At 44.4% G+C, this 21802-nt stretch overlaps 1 protein-coding gene across 1 annotated transcript in view; it reads left to right on the forward strand.

The window, feature by feature from the left end:
• The first annotated feature begins 5966 nt into the window (after positions 1–5966).
• Positions 5967–21802, forward strand: part of SLC16A2 (solute carrier family 16 member 2) — a 147365-nt gene continuing 131529 nt past the window's right edge. The window contains exon 1 of the mRNA XM_059157147.1: positions 5967–6625. Coding sequence (XP_059013130.1) covers positions 6202–6625 — 424 coding nt within the window. The 5' untranslated portion in view covers positions 5967–6201. The remainder of the gene's footprint in view (positions 6626–21802) is intronic.

Below are 21802 nucleotides of genomic sequence, written 5' to 3' on the forward strand. Positions count from 1 at the left end.
CTAAGGATACAAAAACAAATAATGCTGACCCTATGTTTGGGGATGTCAGAGCCTATGAAAGGAAACTGAGATGCAACATAGGCAAGGCCCATTCTTTCTTTCTTGAAGAATTCTTCTTCTTTCTTCTTTTCATTTTTTAATTTATTTCACACACACACACACACACAGCAGCAGCAGCAGCAGCAGCAGCAGCAGCAGCAGCACAGGCAGGGGGAGAAGCAGACTCTCGATCCCAGGAGTCTGGGATCATGACCTGAGCCAAAGGCAGATGCTTAGCTGACTGAGCCACTCAGGCGCCCCCAGGCAAGGCCCATTCTTTACACTGCACTGTAACTATAGAGACATCTATGTTCCAGCCTTACCAGGGTTCCACTTCTCAGGATAGGACATCTTCAACCAGAGTTTAACACAATTTTTAGCATATAGTAGGCTCTCGATAAATATCCCTTGAATGAATAAAAAATGAATAAATTAATAAAACGCTTAAAAATCCCATTCCATTTTCCCCTTGGATAAAATAAAAAAAAAAGCAATCCATTTCATCCTTTCTCTACTTCAAGCTTTGCTGTTCTCTGTTGGCTCTCAAAGGGTTAAATGTTTCCTATCTCATTCTTTTCTATAAAGCTCTGCTGCTTTTGTTGTCTTTTCCCTTCTAAGCTTGCTCTAATAATAGACCAGTTATTGAGCAGAATTGCTTTCTGGCATTTAGGAAGCAGGATCCATGCATATAGACAATTGACTTTTTTAAAATGCACCTATTATTGTTAATAGCCTATTGGCTTAAGCTGAAATCAGACTACATCCAATATCTTTTCTTTTCCACTCCTCCACTTTGGCCATCAGAATGTGTCAATATTCAAATTCGTTTTCTAGTAATATGGGTTCCCATCAGTACTCTTTCCTGATCATGAACAATAAAACCTAAGTCTTCTCTGCTTTTTTACTTCTTTTACCACTACTAGAACACTCTGACTCCTTTTCACAATCAACCCCAATTGGTTTTTTGATTCAAGGATGGTGCTGTGTCATCAGAACTGTTAAATTATCCTCATAGAGATGAATAAAGGAAAGTGAGTAAAGGAGGAAAAATTATGTACTCACATTCTTAAAAAAGTTCTCAGTACATCATCCATTCTCAAGTAGTCAGAATGAATTAACCACAGGGCAGAGGGATAATGAGAATGAACTACTGAATTCTACTATAGCCAGAAAAATTCTATTTGAAAATAGAAGAGGCTCAAAGCAAGGAAGTACCTTTGGCCTAAAATAGAGAAGGTCAGGGATCACAAGGCTTTCAAAGGTTATATGGTCCAGTGAATCCCAAACACTAATCTGCAGATCCATGACAGTCTGACATTTCTATCAGTCTGTTGACACATGAGAAAAATTGTTGCCAACTGACCTTTCTAGAGAAAGACTTCTTAGTAAAAGACTATGGCCGTTCTAACTTTTCATTATTTCAGTGTTAAAATACCATTTCATTAATGATACGCTAGAAATGACACATGTCCTCTCATGAAAAGGTTAAAGATTGATATCCTTCTGTTGGTCCCAGAAGTTTTGGGAAATTTTACAGAAATTATGCTAGTCTTTGAGATCAAGATGTTGGGTTGTTACTGTTTTGGTCTAGTAGTTTCCAAACCCGGCAGTGCATCTATATTACTGGGAGACTGGTTAAAACCATGAATTCCTGGCTCCCACCCCCAGGTATTCTGATTCAGCAAGTGTGGAGTGGGACCTAGGAGTCACTACTGTTATAAAAGTCTCTAAGCGATTCTGATGTGCGACCAGGTCAGGGAAACACTGCTCTGCTTCACCAACTAGTATAAGTAATCAAGGGCATAAGCAATCAGAATGATTCCACTGTGGGCTTATTTCTGTTATGGGCAGAAAGAGAGCACATACATTCACTTGCAATATAATCCAGAGACCTCCACTAGAGTTTCCTAAGGTCCACAGTTAGACAAATAAAAATAATTTAAAGGGCTTACAGGGGTCACACCTCATTTTTCATCATCATGAGCCAAGCTGAATGGATCTATACAGAGTAGGTGGTTTCTAAATTTTTTTTTTCACTATTGATATTTGTTGACTAAGTCTGATTTAGAAATTTGTAGAAAAAAATCATTCATCTCAGGACACTAGCCCTACCTCTACCACCTCATTCTCAACTTTGTCTCATCCTTTACATCCTTCCTTTCCCCTTTCCTCAATCTCAAAATGTCTTCATTCAGTCTAGTGGAGTCAATTTCAATAAACGGTAAATATAATTATTAATATTTCCTACTAGAATGTAAACTCCACCAGGACAAGGACCATTGCCTGTTTCTAGCACCTGACATACTGACTAGCACACAATAGTTGCTCAGTAACTATTTGTGAAATGAATAGCTGAATGGCATAAGAAAGGCAAGAGACTGGTCTCCTCAATTCAGCACTAATCCTCCTGTTTGCTTTGTTGAACTGACTCTGGAGACTCTGGAAAGGCAAGGAATTTCTACTGGAGAATAGTGAGAAGAATGGGTGGTGAGGGCTGAGAAATCAGCAGATGCCCCTAAGTCATGGAATGGTGGGTAATCCAGTACGTTTGGAGCCTGGCATGAATGGAGGAAAAGAGGGGAACAAAGTGACAGAGAATGGTGCTAGCCAGGTTGAATAAAAGATCCTCAGAAACAGGCACCAGGTTTTTTGTGCGTGTGTCCTTCATATTTAGTACAGAGCCTGCCAGACAGAGGCTCTTAGTAAATATTTGCTGAGTGAAGAAGGCTGGTCCCAAACCATAAAGGACCTTTTATGCCTGGCTGTGGAATTTAAACTTAAGATTCAAATGGAGAATCATTGGAAGTTTTCAGAGCAGAGAAATATCACGATTGAAGTTATATTTTAGAACTGTAATTGGCAGGATTATTTAGAAAGAGAATGGAAGTCACAGGCATGTCAGACCTGATTTGGCTCCTAATTCCCAATCTCCGTTAACACTGTTAGCACTTTTTTCCTTCACTCAAGCAAGAAATGTCAGCATCATCTTTGCTTCTTCTTTTTCCCTCAGTATCCAAATCTGTCAACTCTATTGTAACAGTGGTTCACAGAATCATCTTTTTTTCTTCATCCTCACAGTCAGTGCCCCATTTTATATTCTCAACATTTTTTAACATGCTTGGTTTCCTTATCTCTTTCCAAACCACAGTATATTTCTATGCAGTCACCATGGTTTTATTTCTAAAATGTAGATTTGATATCAGTTTCCTATTCAAAAATCTTCAGTGGTTCCCCTGCATATCCAAAATAAAGCCTATACTTCTCAGCACACCATTTAATAACTGTGAAGTAGTATTAGCTCCATTCAGCAATAAAGAAACTGAAGCTCAAAAAGGGAAAATGACGTGCTTAGAACCACACAGGTGTGCAATGGTAGAATCAAGATTAGAACCCGGGTATTCTCATACCAGTACTCTAACCATTAAAGAAGGTTGAAATGGTAGGTATTGCATGTGTTGCTAGAATAGTGGGATGGTGGTTATAGGATCTTGTCTTCTGGGAGGGGCATGTACTTTGAAGCTCATACAAATAAGCAAAGATTCCTGTGCTACCTCTTTCTGGCTTTGCAGACTTAAACAACTGACTTAACCTCTTAGAGTCTGTTTCCTCAGTTATAATATATGCACAAATCCATCCCAACCTTATATGGTGTTATGATTATATAAAAGCATGTATGTAAAGGGCTAACATAGTGCTAGGTTCATAGGAGATTCTCAATGAGTGTTATTACCCACCCTCACCGCCCACATCAGTGATCTAAAAACCCATTTAAACAATGAGGAAACAGAATTTAGACAGTCGGGTTTGAGGTGAGCTGCAAAACTCCAGGTTTATTTCTACTTGTGAGATTGGAAATAACCTTTTTTCCCCAGGGTTTTATTCAGGTTCCCTGCAAATGAAAACGGAGGCTAGTGTCCCCTGGGGCAATAGTTGGTCATGTGTATGGTGAGACCCCTGACTAAAAAGCAAATCTCAAGCACTAGTGCCCATTATGTGCATGATTTGTCACTCATGGCTAAAGTATTATGGATTTTTATTAAAATGTAAATGCTTCCTGGAAGAGGTAACATACATATTAACTCTGGCCTGATTAACTTTCACTTACCTCTTTCCATGAGTAGAGGCCTTCTATGCCTCTGCGCTTTGCCTCTTTTAGGCAGGGACAGCCCACCCTACCCTCAGCCTGTTAAAATCCTTATCAACATTCAAGGTCTATCTAGGTCACAGCTTCTTCAGAAGCCTAATGTGATTGCTCAGCCAAATCCCACCTTCCCTACTTTGTCCCTCTCAAGCCCGAGACTCCCGTCGTGAAGTTTAGGATGTATGGAGACCACCTTGAATTCCAGCTTGAACTTGACTTGTCCCATGACCTTAGGCTAAAAAACGCCTTGACCTCGTTGAGCCTCAGATTTTGTGCTTGACTAAAAATGTGGCAGTCAAGGCACTCTTATTCTCTAAGCATGGTAGAGCCCCCGCGATTTGTGAATTTGGACAGATTCTTTTCATGGCAGGCAAGCTCCTCGAAACCCCTCTATTCTTCTGACAAGTTCAGCCCGCTCTTACGTGCTTCATAAATCTGAGTTCCTGAGCATCTGACAGAGCCCTGGGCTGAATTTTCACCGGCCATACAGTCTTTTCACCCAGCAAGAAGGTTAATGAGATGCCGGATAGAAAAAGCTTGGAGCTCTCCCGCCTGCTGGTGGAGAACAGAGTAGCTTAGTAACCACACCGCGACCTCATGATTAGTGCATTAGACGCATGGGCCCTCAGGGGAGGCAGAACTTCCCGGGATCGTGGGGGCGGGTCCCCAGGGTTGAAGCTGGTCGCAGCAGCGCAGCCTGGCAGGGAGCCAGGCCGCGCACAGGGCAGATCGCCCATCCCGCCTCCAGGGAACGGTGCACTCCCCGGGGAGCAAAATCTCCCTTTTCCTCCCGGGGCTGGGGCCTTAGTCTGGGACATTCAGCGAGACTCTCACGTCTCTAAGCCCGAGGTGGGCGGAAGGGGGCGGTGGGCGCTGGAACTACACCCTCTGCAAGCGGCTCGGTGGAGTCCGCCGGGCCGGAAAACCGGCCGTTGCCCAACTGGCGGCTTGACCTGGCCTCCACTTCTAGTTCCCCACTGAGGGATAGAGAGCCGGGAGGAGCCTAAGCTGATCTTAGGCTCCCGCCCCGCCTGGGCCCGGCCCCCTCCGGTGTCACTACATCTCCCTCCCTTCCTGGCCCAGCCCCCGGCCCAGCCCCGGCCCTCCACCGCTCCTCTGGGCTCCAGGTTGGCGCAAACAAAACCCTGATTGACTGCCCGGAGGGGCGGGCCTCGCTGCCGGGCTGTCTCCTCCCCTTCGCGCCCCCGCCAGGGATTTGCTGGGAAGGGCGGGGGCGAAGGGGGAGAGATTGGGGGTGGGGGGTTGAGCAGGACCCTGGAAGGCTGAGTCCCCTGTTCGAAAAGATTTTGCCCACCTTCTGTCTGAGGTCTGGGGTTTCCCCTCCAGGTCCCTCTCCCCAAGCCCAAGTGTGGGACAAAGAAATTCTGAGGGCAGAGTGAGGTCTTTCACAGCCCAGCTCTTGTCCTGGGCCACCTCAGTTCCAGGCTGCTTGTGAGGAAGAAGGGAGTGGTAGAAACGGACAGTGGGGTCTTGCCTGGAAATTCTGGGTTGACCAGTGCGTTTTGGAGAAGGCAGGGGGAACAGGATAGATTGTGGAAAAACCATTTAAACACTCCTTCTACTGGGTATCTGGACAAGGAGGACAGGATTCAGTAGTTTGGAAAGGAAGTTGAGGTACGGAGCAGTGGCTAGAGTAGGTAGGCAAGTGTGGGGAGCAGGAAGGGCTAGGGAGAAGAGCAAGGCTGTAGCGGCTGCCTGTTGAGGGAGGAAGGGGGGGAGAAGAGGAGGGGGAGGAGAGAGATGACTTGGGGAGAGCAGAAGGGGGGTTGGACGTGGGAGGAGGAGGAGAGGACTCGAGGGACCGTCTGTCGCGGGACAGGCGGGCCAGCTGGGGCGCGGAGCCGGGAGGAGGAGGCAGCGGCAGCAGCAGGGCTCAGAGCAGCAGCAGCAGCAGCAGCAGCAGCAGCAGCAGCAGCAGCAGCCGCCGCCGCCGCTGCCGAAACAAGTACCAGCCACACAGCGGCTCCTCCTGCCCGAGCAGCCACAGTCCCCCTGCCGAGATGGCGCTGCAAAGCCCAGCGAGCAAGGAAGCCGAGGGGCCCTGGCGGGAGGCAGACCAGGAACAGCAGGAGTGGGTGGGTAGCCCCGAGCCAGAGCCCGAGCCTGAGCCGGTGCCAGTGCCTCCACCCGAGCCACAGCCGGAGCCACAGCCAGAGCCACAGCCCTTACCGGACCCTGCACCCCTGCCGGAGTTGGAATTTGAGCCAGAGCCAGTGCATGAATCCAAGTCCACGCCCACCGTGGAGACCCGCGGCACTGACCGTGGCTTTCAGCCCCCCGAAGGTGGATTTGGCTGGATGGTGGTCTTCGCTGCCACCTGGTGCAACGGCTCCATCTTTGGCATCCAGAACTCTTTTGGGATCCTCTACTCCATGCTGCTGCAGGAGGAAAGAGAGAAAAATCGCCAAGTGGAGTTCCAAGCAGGTGAGTGGCCCCGCGCGCCCCTCCTGGCATTCTGGGCAAGGGTGTCCTCCGCTCCCACTGCCGCCAACTCCTGACCTCTGGGTCAGAGTCGCCCCTCCAGCTTTCTGCTTCGACTCCTCCCCCCTTGTCTCAGGGCCCAAGGCGCTGCTAAGGCGGAGGTTGCGGGGCTCTTGGCACCCTTACCTTCGGAAACTAGGCGCAAGACGTCCCTTGGGTGGGACCTGGGATACTCACTGATCACAGGCAAGGGATGAACTTTTTGGCCTGGTTCAAATCCAGACGCACTTTTTTTTTTTTTTTTCTTTCTTCCGTATGCTGACCATGTGTAGTGCGGGAAAATATTTGCAGTTTTTGTTTTGTTTTGTTTTTTGTTGCTGTTGTTTGTTTGTTTGTTTGTTTTTGTTTTGGAGGCGGTGCGAAGTCATGGAGAGAGGAGAAGAGTTGGGAGGCTGGGAGGGCTTTCAGAGAAATTCCCTACTGCGGATCTCCGCAGCAGCCCCTGTTCCTGTACAACAGGGAATGGAGGTGTTTTCTGTCAAAAACACTTTAGGAATCCTGATGACTGAGCGAAGAGTCAAATACAAGGCAGGCGTGTGTGTCTGCTGGAGAGAGAGAGGGGGAGGGAGGGAGAGAGAGTGAGGTGTGCGTACATCGCTTTGCTTCCAGTGGTTATGGCCCAGCCATGCCAGGTAGTCCTCTACCACTCTGAGGGAGTGAGCAGATCTCTGTGCCCTCTGAGCTGAACCCCAAAGCAAGCAGGGAGGGGGGTCTCTGAGGTCTCCTGCCAGAGAAGTGTAAGGCAGCTGGCAGGCTGGGCCCTGAGACTAACTCCAAGCTGCCCCCAACCTGAGCCTTGCCCTCCCTGGGCACCAGAGTCTCTCCACTATCGTCGGGATGCCTTCTGCCAGAATGCCGGCCTTGACCTCTCCCACTTTCCCATGGGGCTGACTTGGTCTTCTTCCCTAAGACAAGCAGGGCTGTGGGGGTGCATAACCTATGCTCTCTAGGCCTGTGGCCCTAAGACTGCAACCTTGCATTCTCTAAGCACAGAATCTGCCCAAGGCCCTGAAGTCGGAGGAGCTATCCTGTTTTCTCAGAAAGTCAAATGGTGATGCCCCTCAGCAGTTCTGATGAGGAGTCTAGGGAGGGAGCGAGGGACTTGGGATGCCTTCTACCTGTAAGCTCTCTCCTTCTGTGGCTCTTTAGGACAGAATCACTGTCTGCTGGGACTCTGTGGCTTTTCATAGTATTGCCCTGGGGCTGAAGGTTTCCCTCATCTCACCACCCCAACACCTACTTCTACTGCCCCTCTGGGGGTGCCTTGGGATTATTTATTGAACATAGAAACCTTGAACCTAGGGTGTCCACCTATGGATTCCCCCAGGCCCTTGAACAGCCACTCCTACCTTCCTCTGAACCAAGGACCCCGCCCTTTTTTAAAGTTTGCAGTTTCACTGTCTTTGAAGAAGAGGATTGGGGTACCTCTTGGTACATCTTGTGATCCATTGGCACCACAATATGCGGGTCCCACTTGAAAATTAGAATGTGCCTCAGTGGCTGTCCAGAGCAGAGACTGCCCAGGCCACAAGAGGTGCACAAGTGTAGGGGGTCCTTGGACTGTGTGAAACAACTTCTGGGAGTAAGGTCACTGCCATACTCACCCCTGGGACTACCTTTTCCTTGCTTTGATGCAGTTCAGGGGCTTTTGTGAAGGCAGTCAGAGTAAGGCCTCTGCCTGTTGCCTAGGTTACCTTGGATGGCACCTGCTGAGCATTGCTCTGTGGTTGAAGGCAGGCTGTTGGCCTTCAGATTCAGTGGCAAAGTCTGGGAGAAACTTCATGGGAGGTAGTGGGGGATGGGCTGAAGCTAGGCCCTGGTATTCATGTGGTGTGAGCAGGCCTAGAGCTGGGCCTTTCAGAATATGTAATAAAACTTGGAAAAACCACTACTTTACCAGGAAGAGGTTTACTGCTGGGGAACAAACTTCAAAGTAGGTGATCATAGGGGACTCAGGGGGAGGGCTGGCTGGGACTTTCCGGTCAAGACCTCACAGTGCAGCTGGGAAAGAGGGGGGGCGCAGTGGGCTGTGCAGAGGTGTGGCTGGTGTGTATTCTGACACAGACTAGGTCCATTGAAGGGCTGGGTCTACTGGTTTAAATTATGGTGAGTATAGGTCAGGAAGGGACAGAAAGGAATTTGGTATATCCCTAGGGTCTCAGAATACTTTGGCTTGGGCCCTTGCTGTGGTGTATCTTGAATTCATGAAAGTTATTTTTTATACTGGATGCTCTTGAAAACACCTCAGTTTTTATTTTGACAAGGTCAAGAATACCCCACTACATTCCTGAGTTCCTAGAAAATCTCATCCTTAGCATTACCTTTCTTGGGCCCCTCAGCTTTCCCAAGCAACCATTCAGATCCTGAGATTCCAAAAATGTCTCTGCCTCCATATACTTTCCGCAATTTACTCAAAATTTCTGGGCACATGGGTGGCTTGGTTGTTGGGCGTCTGCCTTCAGTGTCCTTGCATCAGGCTCTCTGCTCAGCTGGAAACCTGCTTCTCCCTCCCCCGCTCCCTCTGCTTGTGCTCTCTCTCTCTCTCTCTGTGTGTGTCAAATAAATAAATAAAGTCTTAAAAAAAATTTCCCAGCAACCTGTGCCACAGCACTGGTGTCTCAAAGGGATAGAAGAAGCTGGTAGAAGCTTGCTAAAATGTTTATGAGCCAGTATTTGCCTAATAGCCATTCTGGGGAACATGGAACATATACCCCCATAGTCAGGGAGGTTGATGCATTATATATTTCTATTAATGTGGTGCATTGTCCATTTCTATTAATGTTTGATATGACTTTCATCTCTAAAAAATCTATGAATTTAATATTTGGAGGCATCCCACAACCCAGATTCTCTTTGGCTAGGCCTAATATCTTTGCAATTGTAAAGCAGCCACTGATTGGTTTTATGAGTTCTGGATAATTGGCACTGTTATGAGGGAGCCCTAGCAAAAGGTGGTTTTGATATTTGGGGGCTAGCTCCACATCAAAGGAGTCTCTGGGCATGGGGAAAAGCCTTGGAAAGTAGAAGAGAAGTGGAATTCAGGCCATTCTAGAGCATGCAATGTACAATTTTATGTATATTCTGTGATGTATACAGTTCTGTGGTGGCACTAACAGTGTATCTTGTGCCTTCTCTTCACCTGTTTTTGAAGGGATGCCAACTTCCCCAGGTCTTATGCCTGGGAGGAATGGCAGGCAAAAGTTTCCTTAGATGGAGGCAAGTGACCAAGATCTGGTTTAGAGGAAAAAGGAAAAAATCAGGAGAGAGATGGACCTATACTTCTTGCAGAGTTTGTAGAAAATTTGGGAGTTCCCCTGCTCAGATCAAGCAGCAGACAGGACAGGGCAGCCAGGCAACCTGGTGTAAAGTATAGCATGCTTTCTGGTTGAGCTTTCCTACAAGCTCTGCAAAAAGTATGGGCTCATTTCTCTCCTGATCTTTTCCTTCCTCCCCCTTAACCAGACCTTGGTCAGTTGCCTCCATCTCAGGAACATTTTGTCTGCCATTCCTTCCAGGTATAGGACCCAGGGGAAGTTGACTTTTGGAGGAAAGAGGGTAAAGAGGAACAAGGTATCATTGGTTGTGGGCCCCAGGTCATTATTGGAATCCTAAGTGGGTTGGAGCTGGGGAAGTCTTAGGGTTGGGATCCAGAGGATAAGGTAGACCAAGCTAGAGTTGGTAACATTAGCTTCAAGCCTAGGTCTTTTTAAATGAGCTCCAGAGTAAACCCATTACTCTGCACTTTCCACATTGACTGCCAGTCTAACACTGAGCCATAAGATATGATGGGAGGCATCTTTTGTTGGATAGTTTATAAGCATGGCCCTTGCAGGCTCCTAGGTTGGAGGATGGAGACTAAGGCTCTCACCACCCATGGAAAGGGACAATGGTCAGAAAAGTTTACTACTGGGCACAAGATAGTTCAGACTCATGGATCACTCAAATGGAGACAGAATTTTCTAGGCATGGGGAAAATGGAACACTATGTATTTAGACAGAGAGTTCCAATGATGGGCTGGGTCAAAAGCAGGGTAGGCTATATTTCTCTTCCCCATCTTAGGGTCTTTTATTACTTGGTTCAGTGTCTCACTGGGATGACTAAATTGCCTAGTTTAGGAACCAGGTATTCTTTGAGGAAATCTTCCAGGGTCTTGCTTTTGTCTGAAGGCTTTTGCCTACTGTCCAGATAAACTTGATTAGGTTGGCTTAGAATTTGCAATGGAGCTTTGGGCCACAGGGCCATTGGTCAGGTATCTTTCAAGTAACTCTTCTTCCTCCTTTCCATCCAAACTGGGTGCCAAACTAGGATCTTGACTCATATCGGAAAGGATGAGAAGGAGAGGTTGGGGTATTTGGAAGCCAACTGGGAGGTTGCTTGTTTTAGCTAGAGTAGCTGGTTGAGGCTGGATCCCTGGCTTGCTGTCCACTGGCCTCAAATGCTCATTCTGAATATAAATCTGTACCCCAAAAGTGCTGGTGATCTTAGTAATACCAGTTAGACAGTGACTAGGAGTTGGACAACTTATGCCCCTGACAGGCTCTGTGACTTTGAGCAGGTATTTTACCTCTCCGTACTTCAGTTTATCTATTTGAAAAATGAACAGGTTTGACTAGATGAACTTTATACCTCTAGAATTATGTGTCCTTCTAGAATTATGTGATAGTTTATTCTTTACTATTCACTTGGCATACATTTTGACTCATTCAGACAAAATGGAAATTTGTTAATCTGCCTGAATGAAGATGTAGACAGTTTGAAGAGATTGGGGAAACAATGAAAAAAATAGATATTATTTTTCCATGTCATATGTATTTAGAGATTATAGGGCTGCTTATATATACCATTGTGGTTGAAAAGATCCACTCCTTTTTGCCAAGTGTGTAAGGGCAACACTGGATTAGCAACTGTTCTCCCAGAATGCCCTGCTCAGTATGGATCTGGGCCCCCAAGAAGATTCCCTTAACTTGGTTGGCTTCAAGCTAGCAGAATGGGTCTTTATGCTACTTTTTCCAGTCATTTGGGCCTATTACTAACAAGCATTAAACTATAAGCATTTCCTGAAGCCTCAGTTTGGACCCTTCTCCTGAAACTTAATTTCCTACAGTTCATTCTTATTTCCCAGAAATGCATGCTTACTATGACCTTGGTCTGCTGTTACTTCACGATAGAAGAGCACACTAAGATTCCTAAATGTGACATAGTGGCTTTCTTCAGGGGGCTTCACACAGGGCATCTTTATAACTGGGTTAGAGCTGCTGGCTCAGCCCCACTGTGGATGGGTGTGGGAGGACTGCTGTTTCAATCCTAGAGGAGGCCCTACTGGGTATCCACAATCCCTGGTCAACTTCAGCTTCACTCAGGGCTTAGCTGAGAGTGTGACTACTGAAGTACCAGACATAGAACTCTCTCTCATTTCCCCCTAAATTTATACTTGCTTGTCATTGGAAACATTTCCCCCAGGGCCATGAAGAATAAACAAGCAGCTGGACTATCAACATTTGCAGAAATATGTAAAATATGACTTCTTGACCTTTTGAACAGACCAGTTTCCCAAGAGGGTATACTGCTTTTACCACCAGCATTTTTTTGTTGTGTTGCCTTTTGAAAAGAAATAATCATTTACTCTTTTAAGATTGTATAAAAGATGGAGTGAACTTTCTTGCCTAAAGGAACTTTCTTACTTGGGATTCAATTAGCAAACCTTAGAGAAAAGTCTTTATTCATAAGACACACACACATCCCATACACCTCACCTGAAGCCATGGATTATGAAAGAAGTCTTTTCCCATTTGTTTATGGAATCAGGTTTAACATAATAGAGGCTTCTGTAGGGGTTATGGCAGACTAGCACAAAGGGCCCAGAATTAAAAACTTGTTAGGTGAGGGTGATGGAGAGGATATGGCCAGCCTGTCTGTACGTCTTGGCCTGGACCCCTTTGAGTTTCCCTACACTGGATCATGGAAACTTTATAAGTTTCTGCTTCCATCCTTCTTTTTATTCTGAATCCCTCTGGTACCCAATGGTTACTGGGAAGAGGGTTTAGGATACTTCAGCCCTCTCCCATCTTAGGAATGACAGAGCCTAAGGAGATTTAATTACCTACCTTGAAGGTGGGTGCTGTGGTTACTAATGTGAAATCACTTGGCACCTATTTGTGGGTGTTGAATGTGTCCTGTTTGGATGCCTTGAGGAAGTATAAGCCTCTTCAACCTGGTAGTCTTGCCTACCTTTATCTTCTACTTTGCTCCAGCTTCTGGGGTTGAAATGAAAAGAAGGGATGAAATTAGCTGTCTTAACCATATTTTCCTGGATCCTTTCATTTTCATAGTCCATTTGTATCACCTTTGATAGCTATGCCATCCCCTTTCCTCACAGTATTGTTATCACTCTTCTTTTTCTTTCTCTTGCTCAATTAAGGAACAGCTGGAGTTTAAGATGTTGTACAGGCCCAACTCCTCCAGCCAGGATCTTGGCCAATCTCTACACATCCCACAGAGGAATCTCTTCTTTTTTCTCCTTTCTTCCCTCTCTCACTCTCTACTTTCTGGGGAAAGGGTGACTTTCTATGTAGCATTCAAGAGTGTGGAAGTCATCACCTCTGGATTTTTGCAGTAAGATAACTGCTATGAACCTGTTTTTGTCATTTCCACAACCTCTCTTTTCATAACCCTGGGACCCCAGCCAAGGAAATAGTATTGTAGCAGGTCTTACCCAATTGTATTCAACAAATATCCTGGTCAGTTGCACTCGTTTCTCTTCAAGTCCTTACTTTTCTTGTTCTGCGCTAACTGATCCTCCAGAGATTTCAGATTGGTTTTCAGTAACTTCAGTGGTTCTGGGTAGAACAGAAGTCTTCATTCTATTTTGAGTCCTACCATCTCTCTTCTTGCCAAAAAATACTACAAAATTGAATGTAGAGGAGTCAGAGAAGGAAGAAAGCAGACACCCAAGTCCTAACTAGAGTCTAAAGTACCTTCAGTGAGGGTAGAAAGAGAGGAAGTAAGGCTCCCAGGTTAGTTGCTTCCCCGCTTCTGCATAGCTGAAGGGAAAGGGGGATAGGAAATGTTGCTAAACAATCCTTACACAGTCTTTTTGCTCAGCCTATCCTGTGGATCTACCCACCCACCTTCTTATCCAGGCTGAAAGGGTATATATATATGCATCCATATGTCCAGGCTTATGTGTACGTGTGTATGAATAGCCGGGCTTGTGATGTCTGTCTGAGCCAATTAGCAGAGTTGCTTAGAACACAGCAGTTATGAGGCTGAGATTCAGTCACTTGTTCAGGTCACTGAACTTCTCACAAAGAAAAGGGTTCTTCTATTTGCCACCCATCCCCTTCATGTGGTATTGCCACTCATCCTAGGGGGACTGGTTAAAAGTATGGAGAGGACTCCCTGTAAGCTCTCCCTGCCAGTTATTTTTATTATTACTATTACTATTATTATTATTTATTTAGCATTTTACAATGAAGTCTGTGCCAACATTATATTAAATTCTTAACTTGTGCCATTATTTCTGAACAACGCTATGAAATAGGTACCATTATTTTCTCCATTTTGTAGATAAAAAGACAGAAGCGCAGAATTTAAATAACTTGCTTAAGCTCATATAGGAAGTAATGGCAGAACTCGGATTTGAACACAGAGAATCTGAGTCCAGAATTCCTGCTTTTTTATATCACCTAATACATAGTAAGGATGGGAAGAAGCAGCTACCAAGAAGACTGCTGCCAAGTTTTCCATTCCTGTAGCCTCAGGGCATCCTTATGACTAAGGAATAAAAAAGATGGCCAAGAAAGGCTTTAGTAGACAGAAGTCTGACAGTCTTGTGATGTATGTCATACTCCTCTAGCTACCCGTCTCACTCTACTCAGAGTCGTGATCCCTGGGTACAAAAAGGACCATAGAAATGGTCTCTTCTTAATTGTTTAGCCTTCAGTGTTCTCATCTGCACAATGGAATTAACAATATTTTATAGGACTATGAAGTATCCAGTGAGGTTATGTGTACAAAAGATTTTTGTAAACTGTGAAGGGGTTGGTGTTATTCTTATTCTTTTTTTTTAATTTTTAATTTTTAATAAACATATAATATATTTTTATCCCCAGGGGTACAGGTCTGTGAATCACCAGGTTTACACACTTCACAGCACTCACCAAAGCACATACTCTCCCCAATGTCCATAACCCCACCCCCCTTCTCCCAACCCCCCTTCCCCCAGCAACCCTCAGTTTGTTTTGTGAGATTCTTATTCTTATTTCCAGTAATCTTTCCCAGTCCCTAGAAATTGAGTTGCTATACCTTTCTCTAAATGTTTCTGGAAGGGAAATCAATCCTCCTCTTCACATTCTACCTCCCCACTCAATTTCTTCCCCATATCCCCTCTGTATTATTCTGCAGTTTGATCTGGGTGTTCTGTAGCTAAGGAATGGCTGTGTTTTCTTTGTTCCTCAGTTCTCTAAGAACCCAGAGAAAGGAGGGGCCAGGTCCCAGGTCATATACATTCAAGGAAATAAGGCATGTTAAAATATTTACAGCACTTGGCAGGATCTCACAAACCTCCCGACAAGTCAAGGACTGCGTTTTTTGGTAGGAATTGCTAGGGATTGGGGGGTGGTGAGTGGCAGGTGAGGTTAGGGCTTCACTTCCTCCCGAGGGTCTCTCACAGAGCTTCTGTTCTCTTGCAGGTAGTGAGGAAGAAGGAAAGGGATATTTAGGGTCAGAAGGTCTGGGCCAGGGAACATTAAGCATAGAAGGGACTTGCTCTTTTGTATTCAGTTTTGGAGTGGGCCTACTTCCTTGTGTTCTAAACAGGATAGTCCTAGAGAACAGAGGCCACAGAAGGCCAGAGGCTTGGAGGAAGATTGTAATAGCAGTTTTGAACAGGAATTTCAGCGACCACTTAGGGAGCCTCCATTAAGACCATCTAGTGGGCAAATCTGAATGGAAATGTTTCTCTTCTTTGTTGCAAACAACAAAACAAAATCTCCAAGCCCTTCTTTGAGACTAAGATTTCAAATATAGTAGGATTCACCCTTTTGATTTTTGGTTATTTAAATGTCTGAGCTGGAAGGCATTTTGGAGACCATCTCATCCTACCCCATCTGGTTCCTGTTTTATAGGTAGAGAACTGAGATCTGGAAAGATGTGACCTCAATCAACATTATAGTCAGATGATTATAATGGAGATTGGTTTGTAAGAGGGATTGGGAAATGGATGCAAAGGATGGGGCTTTTGGCACCCTGGGAGGTCCCCAATCCAATTCACTGGCATACTGCCCCTTTCTCTCCCTGAACTTTTCCAAACTCAATCCCCAGACTCTACTTTGTGGAAAGAGATTGTATTGTATTTTAATAAATGTAATTTTATTTATTTAATATGAGACCAAATTCAAGAGATGCAACACTGTAAAGTCTCTCTTTAACCCCTGTCTCCCAGTTATCCTGTTCACCTCCTTAGAGGCCATCAGTGTTATCTGGTGTGTCCTTCCAGAGATATTCTGTATATGTACAAGCAATTGTGTGTGTGTGTGTGTGTGTGTGTGTGTGTGTATACACTCTATTTTTAAAATACAAATGGTAGCCCATACTTCATATTATCTTCTACCTTGCTTTTATACTTCAAAATATGTCTTGGATATTACTAAACATTAAATCCATAAAGTCCTCACTTTCTTATAATTGCACAGTATTCTATTATATGGGTATATCGTATTTTATTTTATCAACTTTGCTAATTGGCATTAAACCTGTTACATATCTTTGAATATAGGCTTTGGAATCAAACAGTGCTAAATTCAGTTAGTTACCACATGGCTGGCTTTGACAAAGTTTTTAACTTCTCAAAGTCTGAGTTTTCTCATATATAAAATAGGGATAATAATAACATGTTTCATTATTGCTATGGAGATTAAATGAGATGAGGCATACAAAATACCTAGCATATAGCCAGGTACATACTAAATGTCCAAGACATGCTGGTTTTTTCCCTGCTTATAAACCTTTCCCATACCCTCTACCCAATTCAATTAATGTTGGTTCAATTCAAGTCAATGAGTGTTTATTGTATGCAAGTATGCAAGGCTGAACCATGGATGAGGCAAAGAAGGAAAAATCCCTCAAGTTTATAATTTCTTTGCAAATACATAACATACCAAACTGCAGATTATTGCTAAGTAGTAAAAATATGTGTGTGTATACATATATATGTGTGTGTGTGTGTGTGTGTGTGTGTGTATGTATATATATATATATATATATATATACATAATTGTATATATATATACATAATTGAATACAATTATTGTGTGGTGATGTGGAAAAGGAGAGATGAGTGTGAGGAATCAAGAGGAATTGAGGGTTTGCTAGGAGAGTTGTAACTCAAGATGGGATTTAGTTAAGTGAAGAAGAGCCTATGAATTGGGCAGTGGCGGGATGAAGGTTGAGAATTGGACAGTTTGATTGTTGCTCAGAGTTTGGGTCTTTGCCCTCTGAGAGTCCAGTGAGTCACTGTTCCCCATTAGGCCTTGACCCAGCAGGCAGGGTGGAATGGAGGGGCAGGAGAAGAGGAAGATACTGAGGACATTTGCAGGGAAGGGCACAGGGTGGGAGGATGTCTGGGCATTGGGCCATGGAATGAGGTGCCTGCAAATGGCTTGTGGCATAGCCTGCCCAACCTACACCACCTGCTCTTCCATGTCAGCAGTCCAGACACTTTGTCTGAGGTCCGAGGGGAGGGATAAAAGGATACGAGAGCAGAAATGGCAACAGCTCTCAGCCCATTATCCTGAGTCCCAAACAGATCTCCAGATGCTGTGAGCCCTAGGACAACTACTAGAAAACTACTGAGTGGTAACAATCCCCTCTGTGTATAGCACCTAGTAGTTTTTACATCTTAGTTGATGTTTATCCTTGCAACAGAGACAGTTATGAAATAAAATACTCAGTTGAATCTCATCATGTGACAATATCTTTAATCACAACATGTGCTATGTTGAGGGATTCTGGAAGATGGAAAGTCAATGTGGTTTGTATTTAGCTAGGGAAAAGTTCACTAGAGATTTGAATTCCTATTTTATAGTTTCAGAAAATGGAAAGCCAACTGAGGGCAAGTGAGTGGCTTAAAGTCAGACACTTAATATTTAGCAGAGCTGAGACTAAAATCCAGGTATCCTCATTTCACGGTCCATGGGGACAGATATGTAGGAGCTACCTGGAAGTTGGAATAGAGCTGTCCCTTAACTTGATAGCAGCTTGAAGTTTAAGTGTACGGGTAAGAAGAAGTATAGTACAATGAAAAATAAATAATCGGGAGTCAAAAAGTTAAGGGAGATGGAAATGAGGGTCATGGAAGGAAGGATCTGGGCCTTGCTAAGTCTTGTTGGCTGGGATCAAGAAAGGTACTGGACTGGCAATCAGGAGACCTGGGTTCTGCTTCTAGCTCTGTTACTGGCTTTGTGACACTGAAAAGTCCCTTCCCTTTTCTCAGCCCCAATTTCTCCACTAATAAAATGAGAATACTTGACCTCCCAGAGACTTAGTGCTTATAACCAGTGGCTTCTATAAACCTTTGAAAGGGGTTTTGGGTGATGGGGAATGGTGAAGTAGTGAGTAAGAAAACAACTTCTCTGATGAAAATGGAAAACATTTCCTCCCAGATTTGAGAAGAGATGAGTTTTGGAAAGGGTAGCTATCCTGTGGTCTCCATCCTGTCTTGTCGGAGAATTCCATCCAAAAGAAGCAAAGAGAGAACATGTGTGCATAAGTAAGCAAGTACCTCAATGCAAACTTGAGATTTGGTGGGACAGATTATGATATGCTGAGTCAACATGCCTGGAAATCTTTCCTGAATATTCTCTAATAAGATCACCTTCCTAAGATCTCGGCTTTATTTTTTAAAAGGGGGTCTGTGTCCTATGGGTGAAGTACCATTGAGAATTCTCCCTTTATGGAGCCTTCTTGAGTGAGCACTAACTCTGGAGCCAAACTGCTTGAGTAAGTCCTGACTCCACCATTTAGCTGCATCTCTAGGCAGGCCACTTAACATCTCTGTGCGGCTACGTCCTCATTTTTAAGAGGAGGATAATAAGAGTACTTACCTTATAGAGTTGTTAAATGAGTTATATATAGCTTGGAACAGTGTCTGGGACATGGTAAGTGCTGTATAAGCATTTGCTATTCTTATTATCTCACTAGAAGGCTAGTGTAACCCCAGGTGAGCCCAAGGGAGCTTAGCATTACTCAGTCAGGAATTCTGGGGGTAAACTTACTTTATCCAGGTACCATCTGGGCTACTCTAATGTTGGCCAAGCTCAGGACCAGATTAAGATCTTTAGAGGCCCTATGCACTATTTTTTTCAACTGCCAGCTTCTGAAACAATTCATTAAATCTATATTTTTCTCATTTGGGGTGGCCCTGTTCCACTGGTGCCTTAGCTCATAACACTGTCCACATGTTGGGTAATGCTGCACTGACCATATCAACCTATAAGCTCCTCCCTGAGTTCTGGAGGGAACCAACAACCACAGGTGGTCTACACAGCCACATATAACAGTTTTGAAACCTGAATAACTCCATCCACAACAGGGTGTTCTGCAACACACCTCCTAAAAATTTGCTAAGATTCTGCCAAACACCATGACCTTCTTGCCAGTTGGGACCTCCCATCTTGTTACTTGGAAGGAGGGTTTATCTTTTGGTGCTAGGGGGAGAGAAGGACAAATGCCTGGAAGTCCCAATAGGAGCCCATGAAGGAATCTGTAAACACTAACAAGTTAAAATTCTGGTGACCAGTTGGAATGACTGAGCACAGTCATAGTAGCCTTGAAATGACTAGAAGACCATTCCTCCTCCCCTGAGCCCTGTCTTCAAGACCTTCAAATCAGTGATCCTGAAACCTTGGAATCATTATCATTATCTCCATTGCTCTTGACCAGGTTCTAACCATTCAAACAGTAAACAACAGGATAGTGTGTGTTCCAGGACACACAGTAGTTTTTTGCCTTGACCTAGATTTTGCCTATGGAAAAACTAACCAAAAGCATGTTTTCCTTAGTTCTACAGGCCAAGAAGCTGGAGGGAGTTAGGGGTCAGGGTAAGGGAGGTTAGCAAAACCTCAGATGGACTTATCTGTTGCTTTGCCCTGGGATGGCAGTACTCACATTCAGGCTTAGCTAGACCTGTGCTACCAGCCTTCCTCACAGGATGTCTCAAACATGGAAGACTTAGGTAGAACTGGTCAGACCAGATGTTGGGAACCTGTGGCTTTTAGGAAGAGGAAAGACCGAGAGCAAAGTGGAGAATAGAGGGGAAAAACCTACTGTCCTGGCTCTTAACTCCAGAAAGTACCCCCAGTAGACTCCAAAGTATCACCAGAGAGCATCTACTCAAAAAGGCCATGACTCATCTGTGTCCCTTCCATGGACTTGGCTAGTGTCTTCAGGCAGGACCAGCAACCTGCAGACTATTCTTCAAACCATGGCTCAACAGAGAATAGCACTTGCCCTGGGGCCCTCTTTTTTTTTCCCATGGAATTTGTTTTAGTACTAATAGAAGAAGTACCCTTGGGATGGGAGATCATACAGAAGACCCCAGAGTTCAAGTCTCCTTTGCCTCATTTCTTTCTGTGCTGTGTGGTATAGGCTTAGGCACAGGATCTGACATCAGATGGACCAGACTTAGAGTCCTGGATTTGTGGTTTACCTAATCTTCAACCTTGGCCAAGTCACTTGGCCTTTGTCAATCTCACTTTCTTTATCTGCACAATGGGGAGAGGAAATAATAATTTCTATCTCACAGTTTTGTGGTGAGGTTCAAATGAGAGGATGGATGTAATATTTTGAAATATTTTGAAAACTGGTTTGAGCTTTATATATAAATTATCATCATGACTGCCAGGTATATAAATTTATCTGTAGATTTATAAATCTATAAATCTATAGATTTAACTGTAGATAAATTGCACATGTTCTTATGCATCTATAGCTGGATTGAGGTATCACCAATGAAGCGCATATGTATAACCAACCACTTGTGTATATAAAACTATACACATAATCTGATCTTAAGCTTGAACTCTTGACAGACAGCTAAAAGCACACACCCCCACAGGTACACACATGCACATTTATCTCCATGGATAGTGCCCATTTCTTTCTCTCATACATATACCTTCACATAGGCAGATGTATGTACATGTACATATGTATGTGCATGTGTACATATATGTACAGCTCCATAGCTGTACAGGTGAACATATCATAACTTCCAGCTTCCCCTCCAGACTTTCAGTTTTCTCAGGGCCTAAGGAAGACCATGTGTGTAAATCCCCCTACTTCATAATGATGTCCGTTTTGCTCTTATTGGGGCCTTTTCCCTGCTTCCTCTTGTTTGCAGATTAACACAGCTGCTGCCAAAATTCAAGCTGCAGTATGTGGTATCCACATGTCTGGAGAATGTGGATCCTTGTCCAGTTGCTCTGTGAATAGCATTATGAATCTATTCTGCACAATGTATTTATAGCCATGTTTGCAAAGAGCTGACAGCATTTTCAGATTTTTTCAAAATACAGTTAATCCGGCTACAAAAATAGTCACTAGTTCCCATGCCCTGATGCTAAAAGAAATTAGGTAGCAGGCCTAATGAAAATTAGTCACAGAGCCTAATGAGATTGAATCAATCTCTCTCTCTCTCTTCCTTTCCCTCTTCTTTGCCTTCCTTCACTTTCCTTCTGCCACTTCTTTTTATTCCAAGGGTCTCTAAGTCTAAGGTGGGGTGGGTAGTGATAGTGTAGAGTGTAATTTGCTTCAGAGAGAGCCTGGGTCATCAAAGCCTAATGATTTGGAAAGGATGAAGAGGAGGAAAAGTATTAGGGTATCCAGGATTATAAGCAGAAAGAATTTAGCAGGGGAATTAAATGGGGTGAGAACAAAAGGAGGAGGGTTAGTGCCCACTGTGAGGCTAACTAGAATGGCAAAGTGCCCCAGACTCCCCTTAATCACTGGAAAATGGGCTAGTAAACTGTTTGTTTGTTTGTTTGTTTGTTTGTTTTTAAAGATTTTTATTTATTTGACAGAGAGAGACCACAAGTAGGCAGAGAGGCAAGCAGAGAGAAAGA

The sequence above is a fragment of the Mustela lutreola genome, chromosome X (genome assembly GCF_030435805.1).
Source record: "Mustela lutreola isolate mMusLut2 chromosome X, mMusLut2.pri, whole genome shotgun sequence".
Taxonomy (NCBI): Eukaryota; Metazoa; Chordata; class Mammalia; order Carnivora; family Mustelidae; genus Mustela; species Mustela lutreola.